Source organism: Onychomys torridus, chromosome 1, assembly GCF_903995425.1.
Source record: "Onychomys torridus chromosome 1, mOncTor1.1, whole genome shotgun sequence".
In the NCBI taxonomy this organism is placed as follows: Eukaryota; Metazoa; Chordata; class Mammalia; order Rodentia; family Cricetidae; genus Onychomys; species Onychomys torridus.
In genome coordinates, this window is record NC_050443.1 from 84,916,053 (window position 1) to 84,936,295 (window position 20,243).

Genomic DNA, 20,243 nt, shown 5'->3' on the forward strand with positions numbered 1-20,243 from the left:
GTGAACAAGAACTCTGGTATCACAGGCATTAAGATGAAAATTGACAAATGGGACCACATGAGCCTAAAAAGCTTTTGTATAGCAAAGAATACCATCATCACAGTGAAGAGGAAGAATGGGAAAAAAGTCTTTACCAGATTTAAATATGACAGAGAGTTACTGTCTAGAATATATAAAGCACAAAAACTAAACACAAGGAAAACAATCCCAATAAAAATAGGGCATGGAACTAAACAGAGAGTTCTCAGAAAAAGAAACACAAATGACCAAGAAATGTATTCTTTAAAATGTTCAATATCCTTAACCACCAGGAAAATGCAAAGTAAAACTACTTTGGACTTCACTGTAAAACAGCCAGAATGGCCAAGGTCAAAAATACAAATCACAACACATGCTGGTGAGGAATTTGGGAAAGAACACTTTTCCACTGAGAGTGGGAGTCCAGACTGCTGCACTCTATAGCTGCAAACCATAGGGATCAATGTGAATCTTCCTCAAAATGATAGAAACAAATATACCACATTTCCTCAAGATACTGGAGATGTCTGAGGCACTAGGCATCTGCCAAGGGAGCTGCATATACAGAATGGAAGGAACAGTAAGTGAGAACCGGATGTTACAGGCAGCAAAGCTGGAGGTCTGGAGTCAAGAAAATCCTTTGTGTCTGAAGCCTCACACACCAGAGACAGCTACAGGATTTGGTATTTTCCCTGATCGATTTCTGTCTTGCTTTGCTCTACTCTTTCCTCACTATACTTCCCTGTCCCCCCCCCCCATTTTGAAATGGGAACTTACATTCTGTGTCTCTGTTGGAGATATGTAGTTCTTTTATAAATTTTTATTTTTTATTATTATTCACTGGGTCAAAGTTAAGAGTTTGTCTAAAGTCTCAGAATTTACTTATACTTTGAAGTTGAATGTTTGAGACCTTTAGATACTATGGAAATTTTTCCCGTTGGACTGAATGGGTTTTGCGTTATGGTATAGCCATGAGCCTCCAGTGGTCTGAGTTAGAAAACTGTGATTTGAATTAGAAATGGTCCATAGGCTTATGTATTTGAACATTTGTTTGGTAGTTGGTGCCTCTGTTGGGGGAGGTATGAAAATTCTAAGACATACCTCTTTCTTTAGCCTATGTAGCTCTGCTCTAAGAAGTATAACACTAGAGCCAGGCTTGATAGTTTGTAGCTCTATCTTCTTACAATTCACACTCTCTGTTTCCTGTGTACAACTGAGATGTGGTCTCTCAGTTCCTTACTCCTGCTTCCAGCTGCTGTGCTTCTAGAGATGAACCCCTAGACTTCTGGAACCTTTGCCAAAACAATCTTTTTCTTATGCAAGTAGCTTTTGGTTATGGTATTTTTATCCCAAGAGTGGAAAATAACCTCATATAATATGGTAGTATCACATATTACTGGCACAAAATCAACTTAAGCAGAGTTCCAGCTCATTGATTAAGTTCAGAGTGGGGGAAATTACAGAGGCTGGAACTTGAGCCAGATGGTCTCACCACATTGTTGGTCAACAAACAGAGAGCAATGTATGGTCAGTGCTCAGGTAACTTTCTCCTTTTTGCACAGCTCAGGAAAAGGTGCTTCCCAGTTAGGGAAGATCTTCCCATCTCCATTAATCTAATCCTTAAATCTCTCCCAGGCATAGACTAATGTAATCTAAAATTACCTTTTACTGGTGATCTGGAGTCTTGTCCCTTAGATGATTCTAGATAATGTCAAACTGACGATCATTGTTGAACATCAGCCTTGGTTACCTGATCACCATAATGTAATTCCATGAATGATTCCTTCTCAGACCTACATGCAACACCAGGTTTTTTTTAAAACATTTTATAGTCTTTATTTTATTGAAAATATTGTTTATATACTATATATTTGATATTGTTTCTCCACCTTCCCCAATTGTTTGCACGTTCTCCCCATTGTCTACCCACACAATTTTTATTTTTCTCTCTCTTTCAAACAAGCACACACATAAACAACAAAAATAAGAAATATATGAGAACCACAACACTCCCAACTCCAAGAATAAAAATCAAAGTAAACAAGCAAAAAATTAACATATTTAGTACATTATGTATAAAGTAGAAGATATCAAGTCCCAGAAAAATGAAGTCCTTTTAGTCAAAAATCTTCAAATCTTGAAATAGTAACTGATTTATTTTTTAGTAATTCAATTTATAAGGTAGAAGCATGAAGATGTGTTAGAAATTGATATTAGACTCCTTTAGATAATGTGAAATTATTATGTTAGTGCCAGTGTTCTATTTGTGGCAAATATTATTTTTCAAGTCATCAAGTACTTCTTGCTTTGTGATTTTGGTCCATGAATCTGGAATTGTTCCTGTACTTGTAAAATTTTTTCCATATTTCTCTTCTAGCTCTGATCTGAAGTGATAGATAAACCATTTCCAATATGGCTGGGTAGATGAGTCTGGGGTGATGCTCCATGTGGCAAAGTTACCTCCTGCTTCTCGATATTTCTTGTATGGGAATTTCTGGAGGTCATCTAAAATAAATGAACAATCACTTGCTACTGAACTAGTACAGCAGTCAATAACAAAGTGGTCTGTTTTATACCAATGCCATCCATTGACAGCAGCAGGACGGTGGAACGGTACACTGTGGTCTCCTTCATGTTGGGAAATGGTGTTGGTACAAATTGCTTTACAAAAAGGACACTGTTTCCAGCAGCCACAGAGATGTTCAGAGAGAAGTTTCTCAATGTCATGAACCATTTCAACTATGGGCTTCTTTGAGCAGTTCTCTTTTACTTTCCTTACTGCAGTATCCAAAGCTGCACTCATGGCTTCTTTGAGAAACTCAATATCCTTTATCTCCTGGTGCTCAATGCTTATCAGCTCTCTTCTTGGAAAGATCAGGTTGCTCCCTAGGTGATCACAGAACAAATCCAACCAGGCAGAAGCATTGCTGCCTTTATCTTTAGCTACTGCTGTGGACTCATGAATAGCAGTGAGGATGGCATTCTTGATGTCACCTAAACTTATTTTTAAAAAGGCAGTTATTTTTTCACCTCTTTTTTCAAAACAATATCTTCTAATGTGGTCACTAATGTAATCCCTGAAAAAGGATTCTGGATGATGAATGTATTGCCAATACTTATCAAAATTTTCTTCTTCAGCTAGAGAGTAGAGAATATGCTTCTCCAGGTTAGCCCTGTTTCCATTGAATGCAGGACAGGTGGCTCTCATATCCCCAGCGATTTTAGGACCCATTTTATCCCATATAGTGTCAGAGATAGCAGGAATGAGCTTTAGCCACAGGAAGTCAACAAAGGATGTGATGGAGGTGGCACCTTGGCAGGAGATCTTAAAACTCATGAAGAAATCATCTTTCTTCCTCTCAAGGTAGTTCACAGGATCATTTGCTTTCTTGAATGCCTTGTGCATTTCCTTGAAACTCTTAGATGCTCTTTGGAATAAGCATAAGGAAAAGTCAATGATGTAGTCTCTGGTAAATGTATAGTCTTCCTCAAGGGGTACAGATTTCAGTTCATTTTCTATTATCCTCAGGATCTCATGAAAATCATTCTGACTGTAATCACGCTTTTGAATCCAAATGTTCTTTAATGTTTCGTTGAATCTTAAATCAATGTTAATAGTAGTCTTCTTAATGGACTCTTTATGGCAGGTTTCTAAACTCTTTGGAAATATAATACATTTTTTTTTCATTTGGACATGTTTGGAATAATTGATTTCAAACATCTCTCCAGACTTTACTTTTAGTCTTTCAACAATGCTTTTCTCTTTCTTGAAATACTCCAATAGAATATTTTCAGAATCCAAATCAATATTAGGCTCTTTGACAGAAGGTGCAGTCACAGACACATTGTCAATCCAATTTGTCCAAAGTTGATCAAATTTCTCATGCAACTCTCTATCACTTAATTCTTTACCCTTCACACTTAAAGCCAACTTTCGGCTCCTCTCTAATAATTTCTTTTCATATTGTGACTTTTGGTTATCTAGTCTTTCTTGGCTTTGTTTAAGGCTGATTAGTTCATTGCACTTCCTTCTGATGTCTGAAATAAGTGCATCTTTAAGCATTAGTAGCTTATGTTCAAAATTTGCTTTCCATTGAACCAATGTCTCACTATCTGGGTCTTCTTCAAAATATTTGTCAAAGTCTTGCTGGATGGTTTCATATTTGTTGTTAACTGGAGCTTCCAATGCATTGGTTGTGAGTGTCAAGATTTTCCCATTCTGAATCAGATTGTTTAGCTGATTCTGTAAATCCAGCGCATGACTCCTCAGCTCCCAGGTCCAGTGGTTATACATGGTTTCCAGTTTACTCATGACTATGACCTCTTTTGTGTTTCTGAAACTGAAAATGAAATTCTCACTGACAAGGGCTTTCCACAAATCTTGAACTCTGAATTTTACATCTGAGATCTTCATGATCTTTCCCCTGGATTCCTCCTGGGCAATCCTAAGAATCCCAGTCTTCAGTTCCTGGACATTGTGGCTATATTGAGGATTAGGGGGAGCCATGGGGGGATTTCCATCCCAGAGGTGAGCAAAGTAGTAGACATGACTACTGGCATCAAATTTAATTACATCACTGAATCGGGTTATGTTGGAGCACTCTTCCTGTTCAGCAGCTAATGCTGTCATTTCATCCAGTCTCTGCTCCAGTCTCCTTCGTCCTTCCATAGTTTGGTCTTTTGCTGTAACTTCTCCTACATTCTGATGAACAAATAGGCAACTGGGGGAGATTTTCACTTGTTTCATTCTCAGAAAGGCCTGGACAACTATTTGTAGGATATCCTGCATCTCTGATGGATTTTCCCCAAAAATATTGATCAGAGTCAAGTTTCCAAGGCCAATGACAAATGTTGCCAACTCATTGTCCCGATTCTGGGATTTGTTGTTGATCTCTGGAGCTCGAAGGCCTTCTGTGTCTACTGCTAGCATATAATCAAAGCCAAGTTCTTTTGTGAATTTCTCATCCACCTTTAGAAGCTGCATATAGGCCCCCCTGGTGCACCGACCCACACTGACTGAGAACTGTAGCCCAAACAGGGAATTTAGCAGCGTGGACTTCCCTGAGCTCTGTAGTCCGAGGATAGAGAGAACAAACAGCCTTTTGTCTCCAAGTTTCTCTGAGATCTTGTCAAAAACTGCTGCCACCCATTTTAGGGGTACATAGGAAGCATCCCCATCCATCAGCTCAATGGGAACACCAGCTACCATCAAGTCTGCAGCAATCTCAGGGAAAGAGAGAAAACTTTTATCTATAGTGGAAGAAGTTTCTTCCAGGGCTTCATAGATCTGGCCAACTTCTCGGAGAAGGTGCTCAATTCCAAAAGTACAGTCATGAATCTCTGTGAAGATGGCTTCTATCTGATTCTGTAATACTGTCAGGGAGTTGCTTTTATATTTCTTATGTTTTTCTGCTTGTACCATTGACCACAAAGACCTTTGTTTCTGCTGTAATTTTTCCAAATGTCCTTTGGTTAAGTTGTGTAAAAAAAAACTCAACCAGTGCAAGATATAATGTATAGAAGGAGATCCTTTGTGTTCTTGAAGGATTTTAAGGAAAGAACGCATTACATCATTGAGAGGAAGTGCTTTTTCTAATTGTTGATATCGTATTTTTTGTTTCTGAGTATCTATGTCACTTTTATGTTGTTCAATGCTCCGATTTCCCTTTTCTCTCAGATGATAGAGTTCTTTATCTTTCTTACACCAAGTATGCCAGAGTTGTCCCTGAAGAGGTAATAAGTTTCCCTTTATCTTTGATAATGTCTGTTTTGCTAGTAGGGCCATTATAATCTCAGCCTTTTCTCTAGCTTCCTTGCAGTCTTTCTGGTCTTCATCAACCAGGAATCCTTGTCTCCGAGCTATCTGTGAACAGTCTTCTAAGCTGAGAGAAGTGTCAGAGAGTTCCAGCAAATGTTTGATGGCGTTTGTGAGCTCCTCAGTTAGTTCTGCCTCATTTCTATTCCTGATGCCAATTCTCACTCTTCTACCAGAATTATTGCCCAAAACATTTTTTTTATCATCCAACAAGCAGATCAGAGGTATTGATGACTGACACAAGTGTCTGACAAGGTTTTGGTTTTCTCTATTGTCGTCAGAAGCTGACATGAGGATCACCAAGAGAGAAGACACATCCTGCAGGAAGCTTAGTTGTTGTCTATGCTCCTTGGCATCTCCATGAAGATTGGTGAAAGCCACACACTTGTCAAATCTGTCCTCCCCTTGGCCCCCAGGACAGAACCAGCAGATCTCCACCACTCCCTCCATCAGGAGACAGTTTTTGCTGCTTCCTCTGCAGTGTCTGTGAAAAAATACATCATGTTTCCGTTTACTGAGGAGAGAGTTCATGATCTGAGATTTGGAAGCAGAGAGGCCATTTCCAACTCTAATGAAGGACACAATAGGGGTAGAAACACAGCACATCTGCTGATTCCTGTGACTGTAGCTCTTGTCCTGTGATGATTTATTTGACTCTTGCCAACTTCTCCTAATTTGTCTGAGAGTCCAGAGAGAGAATTCCATCTGAGAAGTGTTGGGATTTGGCACCACAAGGGGGAGTGCAAATTGACAAATGGAAAGTTTGGACAATATATATTGCCTGGCAAGATCATCTGAACAGTGAAAAATAGCCATCTGGATGTCCATTGGGTGAATGTGGGGCTGGGACATTTTGGCAGATGACTTCACAACATCTTCACTCTCTTCAAATAACTCTTCATATGGATCAAAAACATCATTATCCATATTACAGGAACTTCTAGAGACCTGGTATTCTGTTTTTCCATCATCTTTGAATATCAGTTGTCTCAACCTGCAATCCAGCATCAGTAGCTTTTGCAGGAAATAGAAAGGAAGTTCCTGTTCAGATCTTGCCTGGAACTTGTGTACAGAGTTCTTGTAGATCTGGTGGAAGTTAGCTCTGCTCATCTTTTTTGGATAGTGATGATCTAGGCCTAGACGTTGGAGTAAGTGTATGAAAGATTCATTGTCCATCACTCCCTTTTTATTGTTTTCAATACTTAGTTGTTTATAAGACCCTTTAATTTCATTACGGAGACTTTGCAATTTTTTTTTCACTATGTCCATCTGCAAAGAAGCAGTGGTGGCTTTATAGTCCCCATAAATGAGTAATCTCAAATCATTCTCAAGATTTTTCCAATCATGATGTGTTTCATGTTTTATGAGGATGTTTGCAACTTCTTCAGACAACAATTGTCCTATATGTTGTCTTACTAATGCCAAACGTTGTCTTTTCTCCCCTTTAGAAATATCTGTGGTTCCAATAGTGGCTCTCAGAGCTAGGAGGACCAGGAATGCCTGGGCTCTGTAACTACAAATATTTTTAAGCTCTTGGTATTTATGTTGGACAGTTTGTATTTCATCCAGGAGGAAGTTTAACTCAGCACACCCCAGGAAAGGGTGGAAAACATTGCTTTCCAGCTGATAGCCTGCACCAGCTGCAATGGAGAGTAGTAGCAGCTGCATGTCTGGCTGCTCTGCTTCTCTGAGGAAATTCAAGAAGGAGCTCAGAGCTGTGGTGATGTCACATGTAGCCTTTCGAGCCACTTCCACTGTTTGCCAGGATTTATTTTTCATATTTCCTCCTACTAGTGTTTTTTCAATTTCCTTTAAGACCTTAAGGAATTCAGAAAATGAGGTTATTTTGACTTTTTCTTCCTCTGACTCTGACTGGTAGATAGACTCCATGGTAGATGATGCCCGTGGAAAGTTTGTCACTTTGTAGACACAAGGTTCTACAAGTCTACACAGCTGAGCATTAATAAACTGAGTTACATAAGTGGCTGCTTCTTTGAGAAAGTTGATTGTGTTAAGTAGAAAATTCTGCAGTTGCCAATCTGTGGAAAACATATAAGTCCAAATGTCATAACTTTTAATTTTTTGACTCAATGCTGTCATGAAATCTATTAGTCTCTTAAGTTTCCCCTCATAATCAGAAACCTCTTGGAAATTCATATTTGTTTGAAAAAGTCTAATTTCTCGTCCCATATTGTAGAAATATTCTTCATCCTGGATTTGAGCAGCAAGGCCAGCCAGTGCAGTGTAGCTGTCTTTTAGGCATTTAGCCACTTGAAGGGCCTCCTTAAAATCACTTCTGTGGCTGCTGAGGATGATGTCCCAAATAGGAACCAACTGAAGTCCCTGGTCAATGACAGACCAGGTTTTGTTGCTGGCAAGAAGGCCAGTTGTCCACTGGACAATTCCATTTGCTTCTGCTGGTCCACCTATCTGGGCCACAGACAACTGGACTTTGATTTGGAGCTGTTGATTAGTTGCATTTTTGTAGGACCTTACATAATGTGAGTGTGATGCTGTTGTCCTTCTAACAACTTCAATCCCAAAGCCACTGGAGCTCCCTCTTATGTAACTATCCAAAGCTGCTGCTGTCTGCTGTTTCACATGATCCAGCTGGTCACTGTTGAAACCCTCTGAAATGGCCTTCCAGCAGTAGATTCCCCCAAGGTGCAGAGGTCCTTGATTAGCATGAGAGCCAAATCTCTTGAAGAAGTTTTCAGTCCTGTTTCTCACTACAAGGAATCTGTCTCGTCCATCAGTATGTTCCAGTTGTTCTTCAATGATTTTCAGTTCCTTGAGAGCAGCAGTGGACAACTGAAGCTGATCAGCTCGAAAGTGGAAGGAGGCTAGGGGCACATAGCTGAACTTGGCTGAACAGAAATAAGAATGCTCTGAATTTGTTTGGTGGGTATCCTCAGATTCTGAGTGTTTGCTTTGATCTCTACCACCTTCCAGACTAAATCCCAAGTGTCCACCCTTGGCTGATATCATTGCTCCAAATCCCAGCTTCTCTACAGTTTTGGTGAACATGGATTCTGCTTGAGATGATGTGAATTCTTTTGTTTCCATCCTTTTTCCTTGCTCAGGTCCAAAGAGGAAGAATTCCTTGGGGACCCTCAGTAGTTCTTCTCTTCTTGCTACGAGGTCCTTCTGGTGGCAGGTCTTATAAATTCCTTGTAGTGCCAGCCCTCCAGATGCCCATCTTACCAGGTCTCTATCAGGGAGGTTTCCACTGTTGATCAGTTTCTGCTCCAAATCCTTTAGTTGTCTCTCCATTGTTTCAGTGACATCTTTCAGGGGCACCTCGGGCATTGGCCAGCACTCTTCAGGAATCTCCATTGCTTGTCTCAGCTCTGCTTCTTTCCTCCTCACTGCCTCTTCCTGTCTGTTCTTCCCTTCTGACTGCAAGGCCCTCAGTTCCTGCAGTGCCTGTCCTGCCTGCTTCTGCCTGTTCTTTATCATCTGCCCTGGAGTCTCCTGGAACTCTGTAACACTTTTTGGCTTTGAGAGGTCAAGCAGCTTCTCCAGAGCCTTTTTCTCCCATGCATGTTGTGTCTGGGACTTCAGCTTCTGGAGGTCTCTTTCTTCTAGGTGTTGCAAGGCTTGGGTACAGGTCACACCCAGGTCTTGCTGAAGCTTAGGCAGCCAGTAGTCAACAGACAACCCCGCTTCTGTCAGCATCCCCTGGAGATCTTGCTGTCTTCTCAGTCTGGGCTGAGGTTTATCAGGAAAATTATCTTCGTTGTTCATGGCTGTGTAAAGAACAGACACTTAAGTTAGTCTATGTCCCATCTTTTGATAGTGTTAGTTTCTTGGCTAATAGAATGAGTGTCACAAGTCTATAAGTCTGCAGGAACTTTTCATTTTTGCCTTTACCTGTGAAGTTTGTATTTTCATTAGTATCTTTGTCACATTATTGTCCACCTTTGTACTAAATGTAGCTTGTGTATCTAGTTGTTATTGTGAATTGCAGTGTAATAGACTGTATTATAGCACTTCCTCCTCCATAAACTCTAGAGTATGACAAGAATCAAAGCAATGATTCAAATGCAAAAATACATTACTTGATTTTCATTTCTTAAACAAGACTTTTTCCTCAGTTCTTTAGCTTTTCTGTATTAGTCTCTGTGAAACTTATATGTACTCATTCTATTCCTAGTTTTTGTCAGTTCATCTTAAATCATTTAATATTAATTTTGTCTCCCATGCTTCTAAAAGCACCTCTGCCTTGGTTAATGTTTGTTTATTTGTGATTATCATTTTGCTCTTTCTACTAATTGTACAGCTTCCAATGCACAGGTACCATCCATATTTGTGTGTGTGTGTGTGTGTGTGTGTGTGTGTGCGTGTGTGTGTGTATTCTAATCCACTATTTTATCCAATTCATTTTCTCAGTGTTATTCTCTCTCTCTCTCTCTCTCTCTCTCTCTCTCTCTCTCTCTCTCTCAGGCCATTTACCCATAAGACAAATGAGGTTGTACATACTTCAATTTCATATGTTACTTATGCTTCTAATTTTCCTGTAATTTCTGTCCTATTCAGAGGCACCCTTATATTGGCCAATGATTATTATATTTATCTGTGTTCTACTTAATATAAATTTAGTACACCAGGGCTTTCAAATGACTTCTCTAATTTCTCTTTAAAATTGTTTTCTTTTCAGCACTATGAGGTCTTTCTTACATTTTGCCTTCATATGCATTTATTAGCTATAACAGGCATCATATCTTATGTTTCTTCCTTTTCTACTCTGCAAGATGCATTTTGAAATCAATTATAATTCATTATTATTAGGGTGTATATGTCATACCTTGTAAAGCTGCTTTACCCATATATTGCCCCTATATGTACTGCCAGTGGTGAGACTTGTGGAAATATTAAGGAGAGAAAGACCAGACAGAGAGTCTTTTACCAGTGTTTCCAAGTTCTCATCTCTATGAGAAAAGAATTCAGACATGGAACAAACCCTGAGTACCAAGCAAAGGAGGATTTGTTCTCAAAGTTACATAGTGGAGAGTTACTGGAAGTTTCTTGAGTAGGAGTTAATTTGTAGGACCTTTTTATTGTGTGCCTCTTATCAATTACAGGGGATAGTGAATTAGGTTACTACATATTTGGTTGTAGGTTATTTTGAGTAGGGTGACATAACAAAACCATTTAATTTATTTGTCTTATCAAAATGTAGATAGGAATGTTAGACATGTTTTTGGTTTCATTTCCTTATAAGACCCAGTTTTGTGATTATTAATCTCATGCCTAGTGATTATATTGTTTAAGTTCTAATTTTCTCTCCTACTCCTCTCTGCTCACCAATAAATCCTTATCTCAAAAGTAGAGATTAACATCATCATCAAACGATGAGTTCAACTGCTTTTTGCCTTTTTGTTCTTCTGCCTGCGTGTAATGAAGATACAAGAAGGCTCACTCTAGGTGCCTGTGTAATGATCTTACATTTCCCAGTATCCAGAACTGTAAGCCGTAAATTCTGTTTGTTGTAAATTTTTATTCTCAGCTGGTCTGTTATAGAACTAAATGAAGAAGACAGAAACTGATGAGCGGAGCATAAGTGTTATGCTAAACACCTGGGGAGCTGAAGTGTTCTGATAAACACCTGATGAGGTGGAAACAGCATAACAAATAAGTATTGGAGAGAATTTGGAAGGACATGGGGGATCAAGCCTACATTACAACAAATAGAGTGCTGTGGGCAGTTTTGGTGAGAACCCTGACTAAGAGAAGAACTATGAGAATATCTATAACTTTTGGAAGATGAATTGACTTGTCATGATTCACATATTGGTAGACATATATGTGCTGTATGCAGCCTTGTGAAATCTCAGGTTGAAATGAAGAATGAAGGTTGGAAGCCAGAAGTAAGGCCAATCTTATGACGAGGCATTAGTATCACTCAGTTGTCAGTAGAGAAGAACAGGACAAAGACCATACAAGGATTATATATAGTCAGCAATGAGCTCAGCATTGGAGCACATGGGAGAGGGTCCAGGTTTAATTCCCCTAACAAACAAAAAATGAAAAAATATGAGATTATTTGAATTTACCTATATGTTTTATATTAATCAATGATGAGTAAACTTTCAAAAACAGAAACACTTGGCCTAGTTTACACCAGTGAATTATGTGAAGTATGTAAGAAATTATGATACCAAATTTAAAATAATTTTTCTCTAAAAATAAAAACATATCATATCTCCTAATTGATTCTTTCTGGCCATCATTACTTTACTTCCAAATACTGATTGAGACATTACATAAACAAATATCTTTTTTCTCTCAGAAACAATTATTTTATGAAATCCAACAGTAAATAATAGAATTTTCAGCATGGCCAACTGGGATTTATCTAGATGTGGCAAACTGGCTTTACAGGTAAAGAACAATTAACACACATCATATCAGTACACTAAAGAAGAAAAATCACATGATTATATCCATCAGTCAAAAAGGCATTTTTATCAGTTACAACACTCACTCATGATTTTAAAATCTCAGCATACAGGAAAAGAGGGAAAATGCTTTAATTTGGTAAAAAGCATATGCAAAAAATAGAGGTCATATCGTATTTAATATTGAGAAACCAGATATTTTTGTGTTAAGATCAATAACAAAGCAAGGATCCAACTTCCCATCACTCTTATTCAATAGCCAACCTGAAGTCCTAGATAACAAACAAGGTAAGAAAAGCAAATACAATGTATATACAGGAAAGTAACAACTAAAAAAGAAACTACCTTTATTCACAGATAATATGACTTAATATGAGAGAAATCCTGAAGAGTGAATAATAAAACCTACCTTTAACTAACATGCATGTAGAAAAAACTCCCATTATAAGGTTAAAATAAAAAAAGTTGTTCTTTGTATATCAACAAAGAATAAGTGAGTGGTATTTCTATTTAAAAACACATTACTATTTACATGAATACCAACAAAAAACAGTTAAATGTAAACATAATAAAATATGTACAGTCTAATTTAATGAAGACTGTAAAATTCTGATAGACAGATTAAAGAGTATGTAAATTAATGAAACCATACTCCTTAATTTATGCTCTTGAAATTCCAATTGCCCTATGGTTCCCTAGATGAAAAGAATCAACAGAATGCACAAACAACTAAATTTTAAAACTAAATTTATTACATTGTGGTGATATTTTATTTACACTCTAACAAATAAAGCTTGCCTGAAGATCAGAGGGCAGAGACAGCCACTAGTTAACATAGAGGCCAGGCAGTGGTGGCATACACATCTTTTTTTTCCGTTTTTTGTCTTTATTAAGAAATTTTCTACTCACTCTACATACCACCCACAGATCCCTCCCACCTTCTCCCTCCTCCCACCCTCCAGCCCTCCCTTCCAAGCCACCCCACATCCCCCAAATCAAGGTCTCCCATGAGCCTAGGCAGGTCCAAACCCCTTCCACTGTACCAAGGCTTCACAAGGCGCCACACCACAGGCACCAGATTCCCAAAAGCCTGCCCATGCACCAGGGATGGATCCCGATCACCCTGCCTGAGTGTTCCCCAAACAATTTAAGCCAAACAACCATCTTCCGTTTCCAGAGGGCCTAGTCCAGTCCTGAGGGGGCTTCACAACCACTTGTTTACAGTTCATGGGCTTCCACTAGTGTGGCCTGTCATCTCTGCACTTCTTCCCATCCTGATCTCCATGTTCCCCACCTACAGAATCCCTCCTCTCTCTCATTTATTGGATTCCCAGAGCTCAGCCTGGTGCTTGGCCATGGATCTCTGCATCAGCCTCCATCATTCACTGGATAAAGGTTCTATGATGATAGTTAGGATATTCGCTAGACTGGTCACCAGAGTAGACCAGTCCAGGCACCCTCTGGACCATTGCCAGCAGTCCAAGGTGGTGTCATCCTTGTGGGTTCCTGAGAGTCTCCGCAGCACCCTGCCTCTTCCTTTTCCCATGATGTCCTCATCTATCATGGTATTTCCCTCCTTGCCCTTCCACTCTGTCTCTGTTCCAGCTTGACCCTCCCATTTCCCTATGTTCTCATTCCCCACTCCTCACCCTCTGCCACCACCACCCCCAACACCCAGTCTGCTCATGTAGATCTCATCCACTTCTCTTTTGCTGGGTCATCCATGTGTTCCTCCTAGGGTCTTTCCCTGTTAGCTAGCCTCTACTCAGCAGTAAAAACCAATGATATCAAGAAATTTGCAGTCAAATGGATGGAACTAGAAAATATCATCCTGAGTGAAGTAACCCAGACTCAGAAGCACAAACATAGTATGTACTCACTCATAAGTGGATACCAGATGTGAAGGAAGGAATAGCCAGAGGGCACACACTTCTTTAATCCCAGCACTTGGGAAGAGAAAGCAGGAAGATAAGAAGTTCAAGGCCACCACCATGGGCTATGTGAGATTGAACCTGTCTAAAAGAAAAACAGAGTCAGGTAGTGGTCGTGGCTCACACCTTTAATGCCAGCACTAGGGAGATGGAGGCAGGAATATAGGGAAAGTGGAGATAGGATTTCAGCCATTCAGTCTGAGGATTTGTAGAGACAGGAGCTCACCCCCCTTTAGACCTGAGGATTTGGTTGTGAAAAGAAGTCTCTCTGGTAACTTGCTCCTTTGTCTCTATGATCTTCCAGTATTTATCCTGATAAATGGCTCTGGGTTTTTATTATTAGATCAATTAGGATTCATGCAACATTACATTGGCTTATGTGGTATGGTTAGGACAGTTGGGCAATGCTCAACTACATGCTACAGAGCCTGAGAACTATTTCCCAATCCAGGAATGATACCTTTGCACTCTCAAACTAATGCTAAAAGCCTTGGAGAGTTGCTGAAATTGAGTCCATGTTGTATATCTGAAGAGCTGGACTCTAATGTCAGCAGGTGGCAACAGCTATAGAAGCAATCACTGTTAAAAGTAAGACTTGACACTCTGTATGTTGTCTTCATCCCACTTAGCCATTGGAGCAGTCTACTCCATTGATAATCTCAGCCTTATTCAGGGCAGGTGCCTCCTCAATATTCACTGCCTGACATGTCAACCCTATCTGAAAAAGTCTTCATAGCCATACAGATGAATTGCATAAGTTCTAGGTATCTTCTACTTAGTTATGTTGTCTCTTCAGATGAACTATCACACTAGCTCTTTACAGTTTGATCATTATAGATTCACTATAATCTTAACAAAACTCCCACCAAATTACTTTCTGAATAATAAACCAAAGTTTATATGAAAGAACAAAAGGTACAGAAAAACCAGTATACAGTATTAAAGGAGAAAAATACAATACTGACATCTCAATGCTTAATAAAAAGATACATCAGCTGGGCAGTGGTAGTACATGCCTTTAATCCCAGCACTTGGGAGGCAGAGCCAGGCATATCTCTGTGAGTTTGAGGCCAGCCTGGTCTACAGAGCACGATCCTGAACAGGCACCAAAACTTCACAGAGAAAACCTGTCTCAAAAAAAAAAAAAAATAAATAAATAAAATTAAAAAAAAGATACATCAATCAACGGCGTATTGTATTGATGGAGACTTTTAAAAAATCAATGGAAAACAATAGGATTCAAATGTATAAGACATAAATAGAATTAAGTAACCTTCGACCAAGGAGCAAACACATTGTCACAGAGGAAGATAGTTTTTTCCATCATATAGCCCTGGAAATGTCCATATCCATATCCATATATATTTAAGAAGTTTTGGTATATACATGCTTCTTTAAGCAATGAACTCAAAGAACATCGGATCAAAAAAATCACAGATGACATATATACATCTACTACTAAATCTAATACATCTATACTCCTTTGGTACTCTTAATATCTATAAACCTAAGAAAGTGGTATTTTAAAGTATTTCATAAATTACTAAAATGGTTTAAGTACAACCTTAGAAGATATCTTATCCCCTGAAGCAAGATTTTAAAGAGCTAATAAACATCTAAAATACTTTATTTAATACATAGTTCATTTATAAAAATTCTCCTTAATTCATAAAATAACTTTCTTTAAGCTATCAACTTAAGACTACATAAATCTTAATATTCTAAGCATGTTCATAAAAAATAATGAGTTAAATTTTATTTTTTAAAATAGCCAAGGATGGTAAAACAAAAAAAAATAAAATGCTTTATGTTAATCAAATATCTTTGATATGTATATAAATCCTTTGATTAAATTAATTGGCATGGATTCATTTTACAAAAATAATCCCTATTGACAAATGATAAATTTAAAATTTTCATAAAGGTTGTGATACATACAAAATGATAAATACACCTACATAAACATTTGTCAAAAATGTTTATGCTACTTTTTCTTTTTTATAATTGAAATTTCAGAAGAGAACCGCACATCAGTAACATTGATAATGTAGGTAAACTTACTTCATACACTTCTTTTAAAAAGTTATTTATTTAATGATGCTAAAACAATATATTACATTTTAACAATAAATTTTAACTGACAATTGTGTTGTTAATATGTAAAAACTATTTGCTACATTCCTGTGCTCTGCCCTCTTAAAAGATACTAAGCAGAACAGCTTTCTCTGCAAGTTTCTTTTCTTGGCTAATTTAGGATTATAAAGACAAAAGGATAAAAAGAAAAACAGTCTCCAGGATTGCTAACAGGTTTCGCTTGTTTCAAATACAGCTTCCCGTGCATCTACTTGAAATATAGATATCTTGTGAAGAAGAGTTTTCTAAATTCTATCTGCTCAAAAATATGCAACATTATAAAGAATATCAAGTAAAATGAAAGATATAAAGTGTTATGAAATCAAAACGTATCTTGGTATTAAGATTAGAAACATTATTTTAGATGACAGAGGATTTGATTTGTATATTTTATTTTAAGGTAAAAATTGTTCTAAATTAAAAATAAAAAAGAGGCACAATAAAACTGAAAGTTAACATGCATCATAAAATGGTTTGTAAAAGTTAAAACTTAAAAATAGTATATTGAGTCAGTGAGATGGCTCAGTGGATAAAGGCATGCAAGGGCATGAGTATGACCCACAGAACTCACATGCCAGGAGAAATGGACTTTCACCAAGTTATTCACTGAACTTCCACTTGTATGCTGTGGCTCCCCAAAACACACACACACACACACACACACACACACACACACACACACACACTTAAGAAAGTATGAAATATTGATTTAAAAAAGCTTGCTTAAAGAGAAAGTATTTTTATGTTTTATTAGAATATCTGTATGGTTTCTAATAAAGAAACTAAGTCTGAAAAGAATAAAGAATTGTTTAAAGTTATTTGTCAAGCTCTATCTTAATGTTATACAACTAACTTTATTCATTCTCCAGTACTGTTGTAATAGACAGTCTGGGTGTTCAATAACTGACAGTCTCGGTGTTCAATAATCATAGCTAGAAGCCCAAATCAATGAGGATACAGAGGCTAAAAGGAAAATCAATATATTGACTTTTGCTTTCAGGTAAACAGATCACCAAGGGAGCAGAGGAGAAGGCACCTTTAAGAGTGTCTTACAGCTCCAGTACATCAGCTGTCTTCCTGATCATAGAGGACAAGGAGAGAGATCTCCATGATGGGACTGTAACCAGTGCACACTCCACACGATGAGGATCATCACAGAAGGAAAATTTTCAATGCTTCTAAGGAAAGCCATGGTCAATGTACCCTGACCCATCCCAACAAAAGACACAACATGTAAAGAGAAATTAAAAGAGCCAACAAAAGAAGGCTGAAGGGAGGCAGATTTTAGCTCCCAGCTGTCTGAGTATAGCATGGTTTAAATATTCAATTTCTGTTTTGTTGTTAATTCTTGGAGGTGCCATGGACCAAAGTCTGATTTTGCTATGAGCCTTAGGTTCTGGTAACATGACAATGTTAAATTCCCATCTGTGGCTTTAGCATGTCACAATCACTGTGTGTCTCTAATTTTCATCATTGCTCATTCTACTCTAGTTTCTGTGTCTATTGTACTGATCTGTCTACCCAATGCCCCCTGTTCACTTACTTGTCTCCTGAAAGCCCAGTACCTGTCTTCAGGTTGTTTGTTGCTCCAGAGAGAAGTGAGAGGAGATCATGCCCCTTGCTCAAGGCTGCAAAACTGCTGACCATCAGCTGAGGCTCAGATAGGGCTCTATGAGGGCTGGGGCTGAATTCCCCCTAAGGACCAGGCACCTCCCTTTTCCTTCCTGTTGAGAGGTTTTGTTCCTTTCTGCTTCTATTTTTACTTTCATCACAAGAACAGGGTCCCTTGTGTAAATTCTTGTAATATAAAAACTCAATAATGGTCTGAAGAAAAAACTTAAGGACAGATTTATTGGATTTTAGAGAAAAAAAAAAAACAAGGCATCCCAGGTGTTGAACTTAGTAACTACCAAGAGGAGGAGGTGGATAAGAGGAAGAGAGTCATATTTTCAGAATCAGAGCTTAAGAAAATTAAAAAAAAAAAAAAGCAGGAAGCCTCAGCAATGGTGTTAACAGGCTTGTAGTTACATCCTATGCCCCAACAAGCCAGGTTCTACCACCCATCCTTAGTAAGCCAAATAAAAGAGCCAAATTAACAGCAAAAAGCAGGAAAAGGTTTCATTCAATGTGGGCACATAGAGAAGAAGCATGAAGAGATTCAGAGATATTTCAACCTCCTCCATGTTTGTCTTTGTGGTCCTTAAAGGAAGTAAGTTTTCAATAGAAGAAAGAGATGCATAACTAAGCAGTCTGGCCAAGGTGGGGCCCAGTGCCTACCACTGTCTCAGCTCTGGTTTCTCCTGTAAGGCCACCTGCAAGGCAAGCCACTGGGCACTGTCCTGAAGGACTTCTTAATCAGACAGTTTAAAATGTTAAGACCTACCCTAGGCATCACCAACAACCTTTGGTTGGCAGCCCACATCAAAAGACATGAGAGAAGGAAAGTTTGGCTTTCTGCTGCCTGCCTTCATTCTTGCTGGAAGTTTGTCTGTTCTGTTGCTCTTACTGTGCCGTTACTTTCCTGATATTAGAACCAGCTTCTTCAATCTTCTAACACAAACTGAAAGCCAGCAAGCCCCCAGGCCCCAAGCACCATATTGGGTCTGTTGAGACATTCATTCTTATGGACTGACATACTTAGCCTTTCTAGTCTGAGACAGCCATTATTGGATGAGCCTGACTGTATCATGTAAACCACCTTTTAATACATATTCATTCTATTGGTTCTGTTCCTCTACAGAATCCTGACTAAATATAACACTTGACAACTTATACATCTTTCTCTGAAAGGCAGTCTCTGATTCTGCCTGCAAGTTCCTTGTCAGGAGCACACCATGCCAGAAACAGACAAACACAGTTGTATCTTTCCATAGTATCAGAATTTATTAAATAACAAAATTTTGTAAGGTTCTCCATTTTCAGTGACTGCAATTTCCCAGATAATCCCACCTATTTTGGTAATTTGATAGTGGCAAAATATAGGTTATTTTGTCTTAATTTTAACTACTGAATATTAACTTTCATATCACGTATCACATAGCACATAATAAATGTTCTTTCATATATGCAATTTACATAATGAAGTTATGTTAAAGAGGTTATAGTAGCGTTCAAGAGGTTTGAGAACTGGACTGAGAAATACAAGTAGAGTCTGTATTGATAAGATAAGGAACCCAAAACTAGCCATGGGGAAGTAGCCATGGTCCACAGCCAAGCTTCTGGGTGGAAGTCTAGCTGCAAGGGGAAAGGAACAGGCTGGTGTGTTCAGGCCCATCAGGTGAGCATGTGATTGGGCCACATTAACAGCAGGGAATCAAGCCAAGCTCAATCCCCAGGAAGAGTCAGAAATTCTCTGCCTGGTTGGTCTCTGGTGCACATAGCAGTTGTTAGATGATAGATTGATTTGGAGGCCACTGTCATCATAGTCCCGGGTTTCTGCTCTTTATGGTGAAGGAGGTGTACCTTTTCCTTTGTTTGGCAAGTTTTGAGCCTGGTTCCTGCAGTAAGAATTTAATACAAACATGTGCCCATGTTACAGTAAAGAAGGGCTTCTACTCATCGGCGAAAATATGTCAGCGTTTGCTCATTTAACCACTGGCTCTAGTTAATCACCTGGCCAAGGAACGCTTCCCTCATCCAAGGAAAAGTGGAGCCACCTTAAGTCATGCTAGAGATAAGTAGAATAATTATCCCTTAATGAGACAATGTTCTTTTCCTTCCCAGAATTCCTGCCTCTAGTGCAGTAGCTTACAGAGTCAAGACTATACAGTTTCCTAAGTCTGCCCCTTTTACTGAATTACTCAGAAAAGTGTAATTCTCCCTTTGCTTCTTTCTGTCTCTTTGCAACCACAGTTTCCCTGACACCTTTGATTTACTGCGTTTTCTAAAGCTGTCCTTCAAGCTGTGTAACTGCTTATCCACCATGTGGCTGACCTCCATGTAGCA

The 20,243-nt window shown here is 38.6% G+C and overlaps 1 protein-coding gene across 2 annotated transcripts; it reads right to left on the minus strand.

Annotated features, from left to right (window-relative positions):
* Window positions 1–1,907: 1,907 nt before the first annotated feature.
* On the minus strand, window positions 1,908–17,922 carry LOC118578763 (interferon-induced very large GTPase 1-like). 2 transcript variants are annotated; one of them, XM_036179964.1, is made up of 3 exons: window positions 17,842–17,922; window positions 14,115–14,246; window positions 1,908–9,582 (listed from the first exon to the last, which is right to left on the minus strand). In XM_036179964.1, the coding sequence occupies exons 2-3, from the start codon at window positions 14,116–14,118 to the stop codon at window positions 2,279–2,281; spliced, it is 7,308 nt and encodes a 2,435-aa protein (XP_036035857.1). In that variant the 5' UTR covers window positions 14,119–14,246; window positions 17,842–17,922; the 3' UTR covers window positions 1,908–2,278. The 2 variants fall into 2 exon arrangements, with proteins under 2 accessions (XP_036035857.1, XP_036035850.1); XM_036179957.1 differs by having other exon boundaries at window positions 14,115–14,250.
* Between the last annotated feature and the right edge of the window lie 2,321 nt (window positions 17,923–20,243).